At 40.6% G+C, this 22,014-nt stretch overlaps 1 protein-coding gene across 3 annotated transcripts in view; it reads right to left on the reverse strand.

Moving 5' to 3' along the window:
• The window catches only part of PTPRM (protein tyrosine phosphatase receptor type M), a 768,668-nt gene that overhangs the window by 477,058 nt on the left and 269,596 nt on the right, over window positions 1-22,014 (reverse strand). For all 3 annotated transcript variants that reach the window (XM_081252728.1, XM_081252729.1, XM_081252730.1), the window contains exon 3: window positions 2,083-2,354. In XM_081252728.1, coding sequence (XP_081108854.1) covers window positions 2,083-2,354 — 272 coding nt within the window. The remainder of the gene's footprint in view (window positions 1-2,082; window positions 2,355-22,014) is intronic.

Genomic DNA, 22,014 nt, shown 5'->3' on the forward strand with positions numbered 1-22,014 from the left:
CCAATCCAAAAATGGGCAGAAGACCTAAACAGACATTTCTCCAAAGAAGATACACAGAGTGCCAACAAACACATGAAAGGATGCTCAACATCATTAATCATTAGAGAAATGCAAATCAAAACTACAATGAGATATCATCTCACACCAGTCAGAATGGCCATCATCAAAAAATCTAGAAACAATAAATGCTGGAGAGGGTGTGGAGAAAAGGGAACACTCTTGCACTGCTGGTGGGAATGTGAATTGGTACAGCCACTATGGAGAAAAGTATGGAGGTTCCTTAAAAAACTACAAATAGTACTACCATATGACCCAGCAATCCCACTACTGGGCATATACCTACCCTGAGAAAACCATAATTCAAAAAGAGTCATGTACCAAAATGTTCACTGAAGCTCTATTTACAATAGCCAGAAGATGGAAACAACCTAAGTGTACATCATTGGATGAATGGATAAAGAAGATGTGGCACATATATACAATGGAATATTACTCAGCCATAAAAAAAATAAAATTGAGTTATTTGTAGTGAGGTGGATGGACCTAGAGTCTGTCATACAGAGTAAAGTAAGTCAGAAAGAGAAAGACAAATGCCGTATTCTAACACATATATATGGAATCTAAGAAAAAAAATGTCATGAAGAACCTAGGGGTAAGACAAGAATAAAGACACAGACCTACTAGAGAATGGACTTGAGGATATGGGGAGGGGGAAGGGTAAGCTGTGACAAAGCGAGAGAGTGGCATGGACATATATACACTACCAAACGTAAAATAGATGGCTAGTGGGAAGCAGCCACATAGCACAGGGAGATCAGCTCGGTGCTTTGTGACCACCTCGGGGGGTGGGATAGGGAGGGTGGGAGGGAGGGAGACGCAAGAGGGAAGAGATATGGGAACATATGTATATGTATAACTGATTCACTTTGTTATAAAGCAGAAACTAACACACCATTGTAAAGCAATTATACTCCAATAAAGATGTAAAAAAAAAAAAAAACAAGCACAGAATTTACAGCCCATTTATTACCATGATCAAACCCAGGGATAGAGGAACTGGGATTGATAAATCTTCCCTAATAAACACCAAGCCTGCAGAGTGGGTTCCTGGGTGCCGATCATGCCGCTCAGATGACAAGCAGCCCTTGAGAAGACTCAGTCTTTCCTCCCTGGGTCTAGCCAAGCACCTCAATTAACCATGAGAGATGATCTTGGATACATGTTCCCATTGGCTTCCGAGTGAGCCAAAGGAATTAAGAAAGAGAAAAGCAAAATACTGCAATTCTCTTAATGCACCCTCTTAGCTTGAAACTAATTGAGTCCTTAATGTGAAGTTATTTTCAAAGAGGCTGTGGACAAAAGGAGAAAGCACACAGAACGCCACTGTCACTCATTTCCCACCTTTGATGCCAAGTCGGGATGCTCTTGGGGCACAGGCCCTCTCCGAGAGGACGGAGAGACCAGCGGGACCTCCTTGGTACCACTTTCTAACTGCTTCTGGCATGCATCCTTCATTTCCTTTAAATGCCCACTCCAGGTGGGCAATGTGGTCCCAACAGAACATCCCACAGAGCAGCTCCTCCATGACAAGGACTCGGTCTACATGCCATTTTCTTCCCATTGCTGATGGGGTGGGAGCAGGGCCCTGCATCTCACCAGCTGGCCTCCACTAGGGCTCACTTCCTAACGACCCATGATTCCTGAGATCCACTCATGGAAGAAGAGGCTTTTTCTTCTACCATCAAGTTCTCTGTCTCCCTGGGTCAGATGTGGCTACTTAACATAGAAAGTAAAACATCCTTGCAGACAGCATTTCCTGCCCTGCTGCAGGTGGCTGCTTCTATTTTCTTAAATAGATATATAAGTAAACAAGTTGGAATGGTGCATTTTACTCATTTCTCAAAGTAATGTAAAAACAAAGCCTTAATACACTCCCTATCCACGAGCATAAGCTTTCCTCACCTTGGTCTAAAAATACCAACACTTCTAATACATTCTCTGATTAGACTAATATAAAACTGATTTATATTTTCAGAAGTTAGAGGATGCATCAAAACAGGAAATGAAAAATAAAAGGCATACCTGATAAAAGTTAGGCCAGAAAGTACTGATGGCCAGCTCTGCCCTGTTCCATGTACGGTTTGGGTCTCCAGATATATTCCAAATAGGGTTCCCCAAAGGCCCGTTATTGACCTTCACGTAGACATTGAGTAACCCGGGAGCAGAATTACTCTTGCTGGATACAAAGTAGTGAAAATCAATGCAGTGGGTGTCATTTTCTTTGAGCTGAGGTAAGAGGAGGTGGGCTCTCTGTCCCTCAGATCTCCCAGACGTGTTGACCAACATGAAGGAGCCTGCGAAAAGAAAATCAAAGGATGGTCACAACCGGAAACACTACTTCCTGCTCATACCTGAAAAGTCACCATCATTTCCATGGGTCGACACTGCAGTTCCACATATCTGACCTTGGCTTTGAAAGTCCCACCTCTTTCACACCTTTTCATTCCCAAAGTGCTCTCAAGGTCAGTGGGGATGGCAAATTCCCTTGATGTCATTGCAATTAGTTTCCTAAATAATAGGTATATGCATGGCTTGCAGATCTGCACTGGTCGATCTGGTGGTCACTAGCCACATGGAGTTTTTTTTTTAATTAATTAAAATTCTATAATATTGAGTCATATTTTAGATTCCACATATAAGTGATATCACATGGTATCTGTCTTTGTCTTTCTGACTTACTTCACTTAGTATGATAATCTCTAGGTCCATCCATGTAGCTTCAAATGCCATTATTTTGTTCTTTTTTATGGCTGAGTAATATCCCATTGTGTGTGTGTGTGTGTGTGTGTTGTGTGTGTGTATATATATAAAATATTATATATACATCACATCTTCTTTATTCATCTGTCAATGGACATTTAGGTTGTTTCCATGTCTTGGCTATTGTGAATAGTGCTACTATGAACATAGGGGTGTATGCATTTTTTGAATTATAGTTTTGTCTGGATATATGCCCAGGAGTGGAATTGCTGGAGCATATGGAGGAGGGTTGGACTGGGAACTTGGGGTTGGTAGATGAAAGTTATTACATATGGAATGGATAACAACAAGGTCCTACTATATAGCACAGGGAACTATATTCAAAATCCTGGGATAAAGCATCATGGAAAAGAATATGAAAAAGAATATACATATGGGGGCTTCCCTGGTGGCGCAGTGGTTGAGAATCTGCCTGCCAATGCAGGGGACAGGGGTTTGAGCCCTGGTCTGGGAAGATCCCACATGCCGCGGAGCAACTAGCCCCCTGAGCCACAAATACTGAGCCTGTGCGTCTGGAGCCTGTGCTCCGCAACGAGAGGCCGCGATAGTGAGAGGCCCGTGCACCGCGATGAGGAGTGGCCCCCACTTGCCGCAACTAGAGAAAGCCCTCGCACAGAAACGAAGAGCCAACACAGCCATAAATAAATAAATAAATTAAAAAAAGAAAAAAAAGAATATACATATGGATAACTGAGCCACTTTGCTGTATAGCAGAAATTAACACAATACTGTAAATCAACTAGACTTCAATAAAAATAAAAAAAAGATGAATTAAAAAAAATTCAGCACCTGGATAAAAAAAAAAGTTCTGTAATAATGAAAGTGTAGGTCCTCAGCCCCAGGAACCACATTTCAAGCGCTCAATAGCCACATGGGGCCAGTTGCTACCATACTGGGCTGCACAGATATTGAACTTTTCCATCATCTCTAAACAACACTGTTCTACAATGGTACCACCACTGAGTAATCACAGACACTCTGAGATTCTCATCTAATCTAGAGAAAGGGAATAGCTTGTTCTGGCTTGTGGAATCTTAGAAAATTGGCCTGATGATGCTCCTTGTCATCAATATAATATGATTTTCTTGCAGCTCAGCACCCATCCCCCCACTACTGTCACAACTGGCTTCTCCTTGACTAGGGGTGTTCTCATAATGGGGGGGATGATGGAGTTTACCGATCAATGGTCGTGCCCATGGGGGACAGTCGTTCACAGAAGTCTCTGTGAGCTCCTTGTTTTCAACTTTTCATCCAGGGCACTAACCCACCCATGAGTGCTGAAGAGTTTCCAGATGGATTCAAGCTTCCCAGATACCCTGACCTTGGGAAAGGTCACTTGGACCTTCCCCATGCCTAAGGTCACTAGAAATAGCAACTAAAATAAATATATGAATTTTATATATCACATAAAGAAAGGTAAATCAAAATGTTCTAAGATGAACGGGAAAACTGGCCATCAGAAGCCTTCTTTAGCAGAGAGGAAAAAATGTATGGAAATTCTGAGGGGGAAGTACAACTAAATTTGGAAAATAAAGATAAAAAAAATACTACTCAGGGTGGTTGGACTCATGGTTTCTACGGCATGAAGAGACTATTACCCTCAGTTCAGTATTCCTTTAAAAACGTCCCTCATTGTGAACCATAATTTTCAAGGAGGTGTGTGTATGCACGTTTGCGGGTATATAGATTTTAGTAAACACCCACACATATCTATAAAGATACATACACAATCTTAGAAAAAGTGTGGAAATTTTCTCTCATCTACAAGCTGTGATTTCCTAACAGCAAAATGAGAAGACTACTTTTCCCAGGGAATTATCAGAAGGACTAAATAAAAACCAGGAATGTAGATATATCCTTTATAAATTAATAGACTATTGTTAAAGGATCAATATTACAAAATGTTTGCTTCTGGCTATTACCTCTCAGGGCCCCTTCATGAGATGAGCTAGTGTTAATGCCATGTAAGAAAAATAGGAACTGAGTCACAGAGAGATGAGGACGCATCTTATCCAGGCTTTAGGGTGAGTCAGTGGCGAAATCAGAACTTGGAGCCTCTGGGTTTCCAGCCCATTACTCATCCTGCTACCCTCCAATAACTCCACATTTCTTCATGCGCCATTTGAGCACATATGGAGAAAACAAACCCTTTCATGACAGTGAAGGAAAATTATGGGAGCTATCTGAAAATATAGCAATTTTTCAAGAGATGAATGTTACACACCTGGAAATATGAAAGTCAAGCCACAAGGGAAGGGTTATTGTGGAACATATATTTCAGTAATAAGGAAGAACTGCAAATGTGATTTAAGAAAGAGTTGGGGACAGAGAGAGGGATTCTGTGACAAGAGAATATCACTGCAGTGATTTGGGTTAGCTATGCTCTACAAAATGTGAAAAAAAAAGCTCTTCAAAATACACAGGGTCGGGGCTTCCCTGGTGGCGCGGTGGTTGAGAATCTGCCTGCCAATGAAGGGGACACGAGTTCGAGCCCTGGTCTGGGAAGATCCCACATGCCACGGAGCAACTAGGCCCGTGAGCCACAACTACTAAGCCTGCGCGTCTGGAGCCTGTGCTCCACAATAAGAGAGGCCGCGATAGTGAGAGGCCCGAGCACCGCAATGAAGAGTGGTCCCCGCTTGCCGCAACTAGAGAAAGCCCTCACGCAGAAACGAAGACCCAACACAGCCAAAAATAATAAATAAATTAATTTTATTTATTATAAATAAATAAATGGGGTCGACCAACCCCATCACAAATTGAAAGAGGACAGTTGGTGTTTATAACATGAGTTAAAAATTGTACTTTGTCGCTCTCAGTAAAATATAAACGTATTTATTCCAAGTTCAATCATTTGGGCCTCTGGCATCTGCAACATAGTTGCAATGTAGAGTATTCCCTGATGAGGCTAAGGCATGAGTTGGCCTTGAAGCCAACTCTGAATCACCAAAAGCTTTAGTATTGTCACTCTGCCGAGAATATTACTTCTTGGAGTGTTTCCATCACTTAAACTTGGGCGACCAGAGATGGTAAATATGGCAATATGCATAGGAGAGCAAAAGTAGGTTTCCTGCATCCTGGAAAGTCTAGTTTGGATGACTGGATGAAGAGTCTCTTTTCACACGTTGGTATAAACTGGGTAACATCCTACCATAGTTGTTTGGGAAATCACTGGGTTTCCCTAAAATACTATTTTCCCCAACTACACAGCCTATCCTTCAATATTTACTCATTAAGCTTCATTCTAGGACAAAATACTAATTTTTATCTTGAGGTCAAGGTGAAACTCAGGCATTTTAAGTTGCAAACACTCAAATGATCCTGATTTTTATACTTTCTCCTTTTTTTCCCCCCTTTTGAACCAGAATACAGTCTATCCCGTTATAAGGCATGTTGCTGCAATGCAGATTAGCTAACAGGATTAGCAAATAGGGGAGTGACATCCATATAACACTAGAGTCCCTTCAGACCATGTGCAATTTTTTGCAAGACATTAATGTTGTAGAGCAATCAAGGCAAATTTTCTCTCCAATAAAGGTCTATGTGATGGCCTTTCGACAAAGGTGAAACTCCTGCAGAAGGGCCTTCACTTAGGGTCAAAAGTGGCAAGAAGTTTAGTGGCTCTACAGAGCCATTCCTCTTCCTGCTCTGTGAGGCTGTCTGGGAAACTGCAAGACCAGATGAAGAAGCTGTGACACTTCTGCTCCCCTCCTGAATTTAGAGAGGAAAGCACACTGACTGATGGAGACAATGAACCCGGGTCATATATTTCAGCTGGCAGAGAGTGGTCTCTACCAGAAGGGAATGACTGACTCCGAGGCCCCCTCTGGTGAGAAGGAGGACGTGGAAGCCCTCAGGCACAGGGCGAAGGATGGACCCACAGGGATTCTAAGTGCCAGGCGGAAGTTAATGAGGCCAGGGTTTTTATTAGGGCTGTGACTGTTTCATTGGTCCTCTGGCTACAAAGTTGTGTAGAATTTGGAAAGGGCTGGGGCTCTGCAACCAGACAGCCTGGATTTGGATCCTAATTCGGCCACTTATTGGATGTCACTGAGAGAGTTAGCTAACGTCACTCTGCCTCAGTCTCCTAAACTAGGAAGTGGGGATAAAATTGTGCCCATTTCAAAGAGGGTGTTCAGTGAACTGAATGAGATGATTCACTTAGAACGCTTCTTAGAGGAGTGCCTGGTACAGAGTAGCCATGTGCCAAAGTCTGGCCTCGGCCCCCGGTTTTGATCCAAATGTATCTGGTTTTAGCTTAGGGAGATGGAATAGCTGAATGCCTACTTCAAGGTAATTTCTGGCCCTCCTGTGGTCATGAGTGTCAATGATCATGTGATTATATAGACTACATCATCCTTGTCTATTCAGCTTAACAAGGTCAGAAATATTAACCAGGTATGCCGTTCAGATTTCTTTCCAAGATCCAAACATTAATTTTCAGATATGCATAATCATTCTAGATGTAACTCGGAATGAAAAATCTGAGTTGAAATTTTACCAAATCCATTGAGTTATAAATGTACATTTTTTATTGCAAGGGAAAAAATGATAATTAATGGTGATTGTGAAAGCTGTTAGTTGTGTTTACAAAATGAAGTATTAAGAATTTTCAGATAAATATATTGACTATTAATATGAGTAATAATAGCTAACATATTACATAAATATATAAATATATATATGTATATAAAATATACCAGGCATTCTTCTAAATGCTTTACTTATATTAACTCTTTTAACTCTTACAGAAGACGAGAAACTGGGGTGTAGAGAGGTTAAGTAACTTGTCCAAGGTCATTCAGCTAGTAAGTGGTAGACATGAGATATGACCCCCAGGCAAACTGTCTCAGAGTCTGTGCTTTTCAGCAGGATACCAAGCTGCCTCTCAGTATGAAGCATGTGGCACATTAGTTAGATCGCTTTAGGAAGAACATTATACCCTCTTAAGTCTAGATACTATATATACGTATAATAGGTGTCTATAAAGAAATAAAGGCTAATTATGATACATAAACCTGAGGCTACCAGAGAAGAAGACTTGTTCATTACCAGGTGAAAAGGTCCAGGCCACCTGCTGGAAGACAGGGACCCTGGGAAGCAGAGCTGAGCTGTCCCAGCCAGGCCCCAGCTGACCCTGACCTACAGCTGACCACTGATGCATGGGGGAGCCCAGCCAAGACAGCCCCGCACGACCCAGATCACAGAGCCACTCAGCTGAGTCTGGCCCAAACTGCTGACCCACAGAATTGACAGCTACGGGTACTGCTTGAAGACACCAACTTTGGGGACACTGTGTTACATAGCAAAATTTAGCCCTTTTTGGTTGAATCTGGATTTTGAACATTTTCATAATTAGAGTTTCATATAATAAAAACAAATTTTAAGCTAACAATATCTAAATGGGCTGAATTTTGGATCATGTTACATCATTGAAAATGCATTACAAAAAATGAATATGTCTTTCTGAGAACATGTTGGACGTGTGATTCAAAAAAGGATAATAAATTTGAAAATCTAAGTTAATCTAAACTAATTTAAAAAAATCACTTAAGAATGAGTTTATATCAATATGATGCTTGTGAATCACACGTACACGCACATAGTATACATACACACATTCACATACACAAGGAGAGAAAGAGAGAACAGATTTTGCAAACAAAATTAATGAAAAAAAAGTAAAGATGTAAAGCTCATTCAAATTTTCGACAAGAATGGTGCATGTTACCAAAAATGTTCTGTTTATACCCATGGTATCCTTGGATATAACATAACATGTTGAATAATTTACCCACTGTTAGATATTTCAATTATCATTCACGAAAAATTTCAGAAAGAAGCTTTTGGTTTTCTCTCTCAGTATTTCCAACCAGTAGGAACTGCAGTTTAATTAAAATAGTTCAATCTAGTACATCTTGTGTTAGTTTATTAGTTAGGTGATCTAGAAACAAATTCAGATACATTATTCTATCGTTGTATCTCTGAGCTTGGTTGGGTGGAAAATCACTTTTATAGGAGTTCCACTATTTAGCTTTTAGTTGTTTTTGTCCTTCAGAATACAGTATAAATTTTCTGTTAAGACCTAAGGTTTTCAAACAGCTCTCTCTCTCATCTTTCACAGAGTTTTAAAGAGGCGGTTTTTTTTTTTTTTCCTGTTTCTAGCATATTTTATTTTCCCTTTTAAGTCAATTGAATATAGCTTAAATTCTAACCATTTTAAATTATTCATTTTTATTAAGCTCTTTTCAAAATGTACTCACTTGATGATGAACTGCTCTGCTTATAGGAGAGACAACTGTGTACTTGGGAAAATCCCAGGGAAAAATCTGTATATTAGCAAATTAATAGATAACCACATTTTAAATATCCCTGCAGACTTTTTTCTTTTACATAGAGACCTAGTTCTTACTTTCCCTGTGCTTTAACTTCTTCCTTTACTTTTTTGAAACAATAAAAGTAACACATACCATTATATAAAAAGTAAAAAAATAAAGGATTTCAAAGGGAAAATTAACCACTTCTCACTCAGATATCCACAAACCTATCCCACTAAAGTCATAGTGTATTTCCTTCAAAATCCTTCTTTATATAGGTACAAACATATATGGTTTTTTTTAGCCTTTTCCTCTGTTTTTCAAAGAATAATAACACTTTCCCCTGGAGTTTGTTTTGTCCCTTAATCAGTAATATAACATGGATAACTCCATGTTATAACTCTTGAGGTCAATACAGACATACAGACCCAGCTCAACCTTTTCAACCTGCTGCTGCTACCATGTACATTCCAATAAAATCCATGTGAACACACTGTTTTTCCATAGAATAGAGCCCTACGAGTCAGGGCGCCGAAAGGCGTATACATTTCTAAGTCTCCAGTGTTTTGATTTGTGGGGTATAAATACTAAGCAACGCTCCAGACATGAAAATAGTCCTTTTTTATTTATTAATGATAATCGCCAGTGGTTTACATAGAGTGGTCCTGTCACAGGGTCAACATGAGCAGGCTGGCTAATGTGAAAGTGGGGTTGAGCCCACAGGAAGCTGCCTCTTGGCCTTCTCTGTTCCAAACACAGACAATCACCACGGCTTCCTCTGTTTATTATTATTACCATTGCTATTGGTGGTATTACTGAATATTTACTGAGTACTTGCTATGTGCCCCTCACTCTGCTAAGCACTTTATATCCATTCTTTTACTTGATCCCCTCAATAACAGATGGGTGGGGGGAGTACTAGTATCATTTCATATTCAGAAGGGTTAAAAATCTTCCCCAAGGTCACACAGGAAACCAGGATTTTCACCCAGTTAGTCTGATTCTAGGGCTTATGTTTTAGCCCAACGGATAATCGAAATTTCATAGCATGTCACAGAGTGAGATAGCAAAATATTTGTGGCATATGCTCTTTGGAGAAAATTAAAATTAGGGGAACAAAAAATGCACTAGAAGGTATTAGGGTCCTCTTCAGCTTTGAATTATAACTCTTAAAAAATAAAATTAGTTGATTCTCAAATCACATGAGCCATTCTCTTATTTAAAAGCAAAATTAAAACCCACCATGTTTCAGATGAAAGTACGGAGCCAAAATTGGTTTTATTATTTTTTCTTAAGTAAACAAGAGTTAGTGACCAAATGCAAAATAAAGAGATGTGAATAAAATCTATTTCTTTAAAAAAGACCAAGGTTCACTGGAAAATACGAATTTTAAATAAGACATTTAATATCGTACAAACAATTAGATCAGCCCCTGCATCTCTTCAGAAGCCCAGAGGATATTGTTTGTTCTGGGTGCTTCCTAATGTAATAAAATGATATAATAAAAACCATGTGGCTTTACTTAAAAATATGATTTAAGGTCATATTATTCAAAGCAGATGTCCAATTTCCTTAGCTTACACAAGCCTAGAGAAGACAAATACTATCTGTTAAGTGCTAAAAGAGTCTGGGGGTCAGACACAGTTGTGATGTGTCATAGAGTCTGTCAACGGTGCTTAGTTCACTCCATCTTCTTCCTCAAAAAGAGTCCTCCACCGACCTGTTCTGCCAAGAGTCACCACGAGAATCATTCCTAACATTCATTATTGTACAAAGAATCCATTCATGGCTGCTGGCAATGAAATGGGAAGAAATGTAGAAGAGTTAAAAGTACTGAGTATCTTAGGTATTTTTATTCAAGACTAATTTCCCTCTCATTTAGCCAACATTTTTGTGAATAACTTATACAAGTCATTGCTCTTAATCCAGATGGAGAAACAGACCATGGGCACATAAACATACTGGATAGAGTTACAAAGCAACACGAATATAAGTGAACAATAATATAACTGTTTATGGCACACAGGGGACATATAAGGAAGAGGAGACCAATGACAGTAGACCAGTCTAGGGCAGTGATACTACAGAAGCAGGGAAACATAAGAGGGACATTTCGAGTTACAGTCAAAGGAATTTATGTCTGAATGGATGCTGAGAGGCCGAGGAGCTGATGGTGTCCAATATAATTCTGAGCCCAAGTGATGTAGAAGAACAGTGGTTCTATATAACACTGACAATTGAATTTTACCTGACAAAAAGCAAAACAGTAAATTTTGTACTTCTATATCCCCAACCTTGCATATTATCTGGCATATGGTGGGCACTAGATTAGCTGTTGAATTAATAGCTTGAATGCATCAGAAATAAAGAAATGGCAATGGATATATTTAAAATCCCTTTATATCTCTTACTGCTAGCAATATTTTTTCTTTAATTTTTTCTCTTTTTCATGTATATAATTAATACACTAGGAAGAAAGAGCAAACTTGAGGTATTTCGCAAGTACCTCCACAATACATTCCAAATTTCTGAGCAAGGCGTTTAAAGTCTCACCAGTCTACAATTCCAACCTTATCTTCTTCCACTCCTTAAATTTATAAACATGTATTGAGCAACTACTGTGTGCCAGGCACTGTAGTAGGCACCACTGATTCAAAGTTGAGTAAGACTCAAGCCCCATTCTTAATTCTAGTGGGGCAGGAGAATAATTATATTGCAAAGGTGTGAGCAGTGATAGAGTTACTCCAACCGGCAGTCATTAGAGCACACAGAAAAGGAGCACTAAAGCCAGCTGGAGGAGGTGGGCGGTAGTGATGGCTTTGCAACAGAGAAGAGCAAATCTGACTCCATATTGGATCTCTTCCTTTAGCTCTAACCCTTGTGCTCTGTGGCCTGTGCTTATTCATGCCATCTCTGCACCTTTGTCTCGTCAAAGAATGCTATCTATAGTCAGAAATAGACATAGTAGCCCTTTCTCAAGGCTCTGCCTCTTGTTGGAGGTTTACAGGAACATCATAACCAGACCTACCTGGACAGCTGCAAGAACAAAGGATTATCACATCCCCTCCGGGGTCTGGCAGGCACCAAGAAGTTTACAACCAGCCACACTCCTTCCGCTTTCAGTATAAAAGAAGCCTGAACTCTAACTCGGGGAAGATAGTTCTCTGGGACACTCATCCGCCATCTTCTCGGTCTGCTGGCTTTCTGAATAAAGTCTCTATGCCTTGCCCTAACACCTCTTCTCTCGACTTACTGGCCTGTTGTACGGCGAGCAGTATGAGCTTGGACTCCGTCACCGCTCTTTAGAGGAAGGGCATCTCCCAGGGTGAGTAGTTAGCCAGACCAGAGGTGGAAGGAAAGTAGATGAGGGATGCAGCACTTGTTCAGTCAGGAAACACTGCTGAGATCCCTACAAGTGACAGCCACTGATTCTGGGCATGAGGAAGACTTGCACACAGCCCTTTAGAAACTTCAAGTCTAACAGGGTAGGCAACCATAGAATCAAATAATTAGAATGCAAAGTTATTTGAGATATACTCACATCACTAAGTGGTACAGAAGCACTGCAGAAAAGAGTGGCAACTTTGGGATTATTGTCAGGGTAAATTAAGAACTCCAACTGGACCATCACTGGGACATCTTTTTTTTGAATTTTTTATTTTACTTATTTTTTTATACAGCAGGTTCTTATTAGCCATCAATTTTATCCACATCAGTGTATATATGTCAATCCCAATCTCCCAATTCATCCCACCACCACCCCCTCCACCCCCCTCTTTCCTCCCTTGGTGTCCATATGTTTGTTCTCTACATCTGTGTCTCTATTTCTGCCCTGCAAACCGGTTCATCTGTACCATTTTTCTAGGTTCCACATATATGCATTAGTATATGATAGTTTTTCTCTTTCTGACTTACTTCACTCTGTATGACAGTCTCTAGATCCATCCACGTCTCTACAAATGATCCAATTTCATTCCTTTTTATGGCTGAGTAATATTCCATTGTATATATGTACCACATCTTCTTCATCCATTCGTCTGTCAATGGGAATTTAGGTTGCTTCCATGTCCTGGCTATTGTAAATAGTGCTGCAATGAACATTGGGGTACATGACTCTTTTGGAATTATCGTTTTCTCAGGGTATATGCCCAGTAGTGGGATTGCTGGGTCATATGGTAATTCTATTTTTAGTTTTTTTAAGGAACCTCCATACTGTTCTCCATAGTGGCTGTATCAATTTACATTCCCACCAACAGTGCAAGAGGGTTCCCTTTTCTCCACACCCTCTCCAGCATTTGCTGTTTGTAGATTTTCTTTTTTTTTTTTTTTAAATTCTGTCTCAATTATCCTTTATTTGTAGTTTACCTTGAATTACTCTGGTAACCTACTGAGGTTTTTTTTTTTTTTTTTTTCCCTCCAATTCGCGCTGTCTCGGCGCACGTACGTGTCACCAGCTCTTTTTTTTTTTTTTTTTTTTTTTTAATTTATGGCTGTGTTGGGTCTTCGTTTCTGTGAGAGGGCTTTCTCTAGTTGTGGCAAGTGGGGGCCACTCCTCATCGCGGTGCGCGGGCCTCTCACTATCGCGGCCTCTCTTGTTGCGGAGCACAGGCTCCAGACGCGCAGGCTCAGTAATTGTGGCTCACGGGGCCAGCTGCTCCGTGGCATGTGGGATCTTCCCAGACCAGGGCTCGAACCCATGTGTCCGGCATTGGCAGGCGGACGCTCAACCACTGCGCCACCAGGGAAGCCCCTGTTTGTAGATTTTCTGATGATGCCCATTCTAACTGGTGTGAGGTGATACCTCATTGTAGTTTTGATGTGCATTTCTCTAATAATTAGTGATGTTGAGCAGCTTTTCATGTGCTTCTTGGCCATCTGTATGTCCTCTTTGCAGAAATGTCTGTTTAGGTCTTCTGCCCATTTTTTGATTGGGTTGTTTGTTTTTTTAATATTGAGCTGCATGAGCTGTTTATATATTTTGGAGATTAATCCTTTGTCCGCTGATTCGTTTGCAAATATTTTCTCCCATTCTGAGGGTTGTCTTTTCATCTTGTTTTTAGTTTCCTTTGCTTGGCAAAAGCTTTTAAGTTTCATTAGGCCCCATTTGTTTATTTTTGTTTTTATTCCATTACTCTAGGAGGTGGATCAAAAAAGATCTTGCTGTGATTTATGTCAAAGAGTGTTCTTCCTATGTTTTCCTCTAAGAGTTTTAGAGTGCCTAGCCTTACATTTAGGTCTCTAATCCATTTTGAGTTTATTTTTGTGTATGCTGTTAGTGAGTGTTCTAATTTCATTCTTTTACATGTAGCTGTCCAGTTTTCCCAGCATCACTTATTGAAGAGACTGTCTTTTCCCCATTGTATATCCTTGCCTCCTTTGTCATAGATTAGTTGCCTATAGGTGTGTGGGTTTATCTCTGGGCTTTCTATCCTGCTCCATTGATCTATATTTCTGTTTTTGTGCCAGTACCATATCATCACTGAGAGATTTTAAAGCACCACACAAATGCAAATAGTGATCATCCTTATCTTGGAAGATGGAGGAATACTTGTGATTTGCTTTATTCACTGTGCAAACGTTAGCAGGATTAACCTGCAGGCAACAACTGAAATTGAGGTGTGATTGGACCACACAAGGAGCAGCGCTTCCATGGCTGTTTCAGGCTGTTTCAGGAATCACAGGACGTCTTTCCAGGAAAGCAGCTGAGCTCTTCCAGAAGCAGTCGTGGTTCACATTAAAACGCTTTGTTCTTTACAGCGTGGTGTCTTGCTTTTACAAAACTTCTTTCAAGAGCTGCATAGCTGCCTTAAGTGGTCTTCCAGGGAGTTGAGCTCCCACCTGGCACACAAACGAGTCAGATACTTTAAAACTAACCATTACTGTGAGGGGTTTGAAAGCTCCTTTACCCCCATGGGAGTTAATTGCCAGAGAGGCAGTTCTTTTGGAGAGCATTTTACAGAGCACCTTTAAACCTTTTCATTAGGCAGAATTACTTCCACACCCAGAGGAGAAAACTGAACTAAAGGCAAAAAATACTTAAAAATTGTTAAGGAAAAAAATCTTAAATGGGTTTTATCATATTTTCAAATAAAAATTAATTGGTTGGTTATGGTTACCAAGGAGGAGGGGGTGTGGGGGAAGGATGGATTGGGAGTTTGCAATTAGCAGATGCAAACTATTATATTCAGAATGGATATGTATAGCAAGATCCTACTGTATAGCAGAGGGAACTATATTCAATACCCTGTACTAAACCATAATGGAAAAGGAAAAAAATAAAAAATACAATGAAATCCAAAAAATCATTCAGTTGGTTTAATATTTAAAATTATCCATCAGACTTTATATTTTGTAGATGGACAGAGAAATGAAGAGATGGGAGGATGGGTTATCACCTATTTAGAAGTGAGTTATAGATCAGCAACATGAAAAATTAAGTCCTAGGGTGTAAATATACCAAAACAAAACCCCAAACAGCCCAAACAAATGTCATCGAATCCATGCATTTATTCAGATGACCCACAGGCTGTGCTCACCAAATATAGAAAAATTATATTATCTGGTTTCTGAACCTTCAAAAATTCACAAGAAAGGAAGAGACTCCTTAAAGCAGACATGCAGGCAACAATGAGGAAAATGAGTTGTCAAAAGGAAAGACGCTATAAGAAATAAATGCCAGGATAAGTGCCAGCTCTGCAGCCGGGGTAGTTAAGAGCGCTGTAACCACTCCACTGCAGCAGGTCTGTGGGAAAGCCTTTGTTTTCTTAATGATGACCTCAGCTTATCACCAACATGTTAGCAAGGCAGAGGGGTGCCTGAGAGAGTTCAGAATGATGTTCATGTAAAAGTGCTGAAAATGGGGGCTTCCCTGGTGGCGCAGTGGTTGAGAGTCCGCCTGCCGATGCAGGGGACACGGGTTCGTGCCCCGGTCCAGGAGGATCCCACATGCCGCGGAGCGGCTGGGCCCGTGAGCCATGGCCGCTGAGCCTGCGCGTCCGGAGCCTGTGCTCCGCAACGGGAGAGGCCACAACAGTGAGAGGCCCGCGTACCGCAAAAAAAAAAAAAAAAGTGCTGAAAATGATTCCTGGTACTAACAGTGGTGAACCATGAGCCATCTTGGAAGTGCAGCTCTCCAGAACAACTTCATCTGCCAATGAAGGGTGAGGAGGACTGTGTCTGTGCTGTGATTTCAACTTCGGCTGCACATTCATTACAGAACCATTAGCTTTCATGACCACGTGGCAAAGATTAACCTTCCTGCGGCCCAACCTGTAGCCCAGAGGAAGACACTGGACCTAGCTTCTACTAGGAATCTGTGAAATTTCAACTAAGAGAGATCCTAGATCCATAACCATGAAATGTTACCAGTGGGAGGATAACCAAAACGTCAGCTGTACTTAAAGCTCAGAAAGCATCCAATGAATACTTGCATCAGAATATGCTCAGAGTCATCAGCACTCCTCACAAAGCCATCAGTTTTATAATTGCCACCTTCTGGCCACTTCAGGAAGAAAAGATAATTTCTTAACTAGGGAAGCTTAAAATCTAAAAACCTTATAGCCTTTTCATTCACTACCCACATGAAACCACCAAGCCCCAGATCAATTAAGTCAAACCCATAGTTTATATTACATTTTAATGCTTAAAAGAAAAGGCAAGCACTTACGTCAAAGGGTGGTGAAATTCTGATGACGAATGCTATTGCCAAACTTTTCCCCCTTCGAAACCTAACAGAAAGAAGTATGACTATAGGAAGCTGTACAGTTTCCATAGAAATCTTGCTGAAGGAATAAACAACAAGGTCCTAGTATATAGCACAGAGCACTATATTCAATACGCTATGATAAACAATGGAAAAGAATATATAAAAAAGAATGTATACATATGTATAATTGAATCACTTTGCTGTACAGCAGTAATTAACACAACATTGTAAATCAAGCATACTTCATTTTTAAAAAATTTTTTAAAAAGAAATCTTGCTGAAGAAGGCAGGAGCATGTTTCATTCTTTTCTGGTCAAAGTGTCTACAGTGACTTCTGATAACCTAACCCACTTAGACAGGCCATAGGCCCACCTCCCTAATCGCCAGGTGACTTCCCAGGCAGGCTGTACACCAAGGCCTGCCTGTCACTGGGGATATCCTGATTCTGTATGAATGTATTAATTAATTAATTAATCATTAATGTATTCATGAATGAGGGATACTTTCCCCTTAGATCCAAAGGAAGGTGAAACTATTCAGACTTAGTCACATTTACTGAGTAACTGCAACTCTTAAAGTCTGTTCAGTGTCACGGGAACCAAATTAATGGTCTTAGCAAAAGGAGCCCAGTTGAAGTGTCAGGTTCATCTTCCACCTCCCCCACCTCATGTTACTTCTCTTCCCCTGCACTTCCATGCCTCTGCATTCATTTACTTAAAGATTTCTTCAGTTAAATTAGAAAAATCCCTGGTAGGAGTCCTCAATAAAATTCAGGGAGTTCACGAAGTTGAGTGAGAATGAAATTGCTTCTTGAATTTCAATACCTTCTAACTGAATGTAGCATTTCCTTCAAATACAATATGGGCAACAAACCACCACCATGTTAGCAGTACTTCTGACTTTGTCATCAGACAGAAAATCACACAGATGTTCATATCACATTACCATGTTATATTAACTACTTTATTCATGCAATGATTTACAAAGACACTGTTATTATGATGTCATATTTTTTTAAGATATGGATTCCTCCGTTTCAATTTAATTGGTTCCATTGTAATCTAATGGATTTTATTTTACATATTTAGATACATCATTCTGAGAAGGGGTCTAGGGTTCACCAGGCTGCCAAGGGCGTCTATGGCACAAAAACAATTAAGAACCCATGTTCCAGATGCTCAAGCCTTGCTATGATCCCCCTTCCCTTAAGTCCATTGGCACTTTAAAGATGTTTTTAAAAAACATAGAATTTCAGGTACCTAGATAAGATAGAATTTTGGAGGAAAGGTTTTCTCCCCAGTACTCAATCAACCATTTACCTATAAATTCCTGTCTACATTTTTTTCCTGGTAGTTACTGCTATCTATGTCATGATTTTGGCTTCCTGAATATAGGAGGGTTCTCTCTGTCTCTGTCACACACACACACACACACACGCTCAAACACACTCACACTCATACTCACCCCAATACAAAACACTCTCCATCCAACTACCTCCTCTGGGAAAAGGGTGTGCAGGGTTGCAAGTAGAAGGTAGAGACCTTTTTGTGTAGACTCTCTGTCCACCAGAGGATTGAGGTCTGTATGCCCAGTTGTCTCATGGACTCACCAAAACAGACCACATCCTCAGAAGGAGAATCCATCCTCACCTCAACACAGGAGGTAATTTAAGAGAAGCCTTCAAAGTGTGATGGGTTTTAGGCTTGTTTGGGATATATTTTGTAGAGTTTTTAGGCTCATTTCAACTTATCCAAAATAAGCTATAGCAAATGCTTATTAGGTACAAGTATAAATATTTTAAAATATTATGCTGTCACTTGTGAGTCTGTGCTGCTACAAGCCAGATTGCATTCAAATATTAAAGATGTGAAAATCCTCGGTGAGTCATTGTAGCCTCACTTAGTTTTCCTATTACCATATATACTGTGTTTCATTTTAATCATTATTCTGTTTACTTTGTAAGCAGAAACTTAAAAGCACAAAGCATAAATTTTTTAAAGGGATTTAAGGAACTGCAAACCTCCAGTTATTAAAAAAAAAAAAACAACAAACTTACAGGGAAGCCAAGCGAGGCTGAGAAATTGTACATTCCGTCACTCAGAACCATTTATTCATGGTCTAGACAGGGAGCCAGGGGCTGGGATTCAAAGCTGAAGAGGATACAGCCTTGGGCCACAGGGGGTGTAGTCTCATCCTTTAGGGAATCGGGACACAGCAAGGCTGTGGATGTAGTACAGGGAGGAGCAGTTGGTGGTGGGGGCGGGGGGGAGGACAGTCAGATGAGAAACGGCTTCTTTCTCAGAGGAGGAATTTTTAAACGATGCATTTGCCACCTGTGCCACAGAATAACAAGGATAAGGATTCAAATGGGAGGCAACTCAGAGCACCGATCAGCAGAATTCCTTTGAAATGGTAGAGGCAGGATCAGGGCAGGAGACGGCCTGTAAGGTAAAGAGTGGCCAGTCCAGGGTAAGGAGTGGGCCTCTCCCACGCTCAGGAGCATCACCATCCCTGGGCAAATTTGGTGCAAATCACAGATCCTTACATGTCAAATAAAATCATTCCTCTATAACATACATCTCAGATAACTTCCCTGCATACTGGGCAAACCTTGTTTCTGTAAAATCCAAGTATTTCAGAGGGGTAAGATGGACAAGCAGAAAAAGTGAGAAAAGGGGCTGAGCGGAGGATTCCCTTTTGGACAGGCTAATGAGTTCTATGACCTTAGCAGTTGGATTTCTCAAGTTGTGTACAGCAGGTACTGTCTTGTATATATGTGTTTTGATGTCTTTTGGTATCACTGTGCTTTGACCTCTTCACCTTGTTCTTTATTGTAATTACTACAGAATTTTGTGGTTACCATGAGGCTTACATAAAATATCTTAAATTTATAAAACCCCATTTTAAACTGATAACAACTTAACTTCAATAGAATTGGTAAACTTTACACTTTTACTTCTTCTCCTCATCGCATTTCAGGTTACTATTACGATTGACATGTTTTTTATAGTGGGTAAATACTAACAGGTTATTGTAGCTATGGTTATTTTAACTTGTTCTTTTTTTTTACTTTTAAACTAGGGTAGTAAGTTAAATGTACCCTTTAACATAATGCAGAATCAATGGGTATATATTTACCATTACCAAGGAGATTTACACTACCTTTTTATGTTTTTTATCATATCAATTAGCATTCTTTTACTTCTACTTGAAGAACTCCCTTTAGCATTTCTTGTAAGGCAGGTCTGGCCATAATGAACGCCCTCAGCTTTTTCTCGTTTGGGAAGGTCTTTATCCCTACTGTGTTTCTGAAGGATGGGTTTGCCGGGTATAGAACTCTTGGCTGACAGTTATTTTCTTTCAGTAGTTTGAATAAACCATCCCATTCTCTCCTGGCCTGAAAAGTTTCTGTTGAGAAATTTGCTCATAGTGTTATGGGGTTTCCCTTGTATGTGACGTCTCTCTTTCTCTTGCTGCTCTTAAAATTCTTTCTTTGTCTTTGACTTTTGACTATTTAATTTTAATGTGTCTCAGTGTAGTGCTATTTGCGTTCATCCTATTTGGGCACCTTTGGACCTCATGGATCTGAAATGTCCATTTCTCTCCCCACATTTGGGAAGTTTTCCGCCATTATTGCTTCAGATATACTTTCCATCCCTTTCTCTTTCTCTTCTCCTTCTGGAATTTCCATAATGTGAATATTGTTTCTTTTCACTGTGTCCCATAATTCTGCCCCCACCTCACCCCCTCTTTCTTCTCTCTTATCCTCCTTTTTTCCTGTTGCTCCTCTCACTGGGGAATTTCCAGTGTCCTATCCTCCAGATTGCCGATCCTTTCTTCTGCATGGTCCAGTCTACTCTTGAAACTCTCTATTTTTCAGTTCGGTTAGTGTATTTTTGAACTCCAGGGCTTTTTTGTTATTGTTGTGGTTGTTTTGATGGTGTCTATTTCTTTGTTGAACTTCTTGTTTTGTTCATGCATTGTTTTTCTAGTTTCACTTAGTTGTCTGTGTTTTCTTGTAGTTAATTAAGATTCCTCTGGAGGACTATTTTGAATTCTTTGTCTGACAGTTCATAATTCACTCTTTTTTAGGGTCAGTCATTGGAGCTTTATTGGTTTCCTTTGCTGGTGTCATAGTTACCTGGCTTTTCATGATCCTTGATTCCTCACGTTGGAATCTGTGCGTCTGAGTAGTGGGGCTCGTCTTCCAGGCTGTGCAGTTTGCTTTGGCAGAGACGGTTCCTCACCAGTCAGCTTGGCTTGGGTTTCTGGGTGTGTCTGCTGATAAAGCCCTTGGGCAGGTGGGTCTGCTGTTAGGGTTTATTTGGGGTGAGGCATCTGTTTGAGCTCAGAGGACAGGGATGGGGGCTGTGCCCCGGCCCAGAACAGGTGGACAGGATGGCTGGCTGGGCTCCTCCCCAGGTGGGGCTGGAGGGTGGGCTCTGCAGTTGCCTGGACTCTCTGGTCAGGCTCATTGGACGGCCAGGACTGGGCATGTATTCAGTAGTGGATGGGATGTGAGTTAGCTTTCCTCCCTGGCAGGGCAGCAGGCTGGGACCTAGGGCCTGCACAGCTCATTGTTGGGGGCCTGAATCAGGCCTGAGTGTGCACTGAATTACCTGGTTGGGTGAGGCCACTGGCTCTGCTCTGCAGACATAGAAGGCCCCAGGCTGTGCTCCCTGTTCATGTGCCCATGTGCAGAGGGCTGTGGAGTGGGCTTTGCACGTCTGAAGGCAGGGGCTGTTGCTACCTCACCTCCAAAGATATGTGTGTAAAATGGTTAACTATCAAAAATCATTTCCTTAGAAACAAATCTGTCAAACAAAGACCAAAAATCTGGTCTGCTGCATGAAACAATAAGAAAAGAAGCTTCTCTTCCATACTCCTTATACTATAATGTTTACACTGGAAACTTATACATCATTAAAAATCCCTTCTCAAAAATAACACATCAGTGTAAAAAAATCTAACATGTCAAAAAGTTTAAAAAGTAAAAATAAAAAAGTCTCCCACTCTCTCAAACCTTTAATTCCACGGCTCAGAGGTGACCAAATGCTAACAATCTTGTGTGTACACTCCCAGATATTAGATCCATTTTTTTTTTTTTTTTTTGCGGTAGGCGGGCCTCTCACTGTTGTGGCCTCTCCCCTTGCAGAGCACAGGCTCCGGACG

The sequence above is a fragment of the Mesoplodon bidens genome (genome assembly GCF_964165515.1).
Source record: "Mesoplodon bidens genome assembly, chromosome: 13".
Taxonomy (NCBI): Eukaryota; Metazoa; Chordata; class Mammalia; order Artiodactyla; family Ziphiidae; genus Mesoplodon; species Mesoplodon bidens.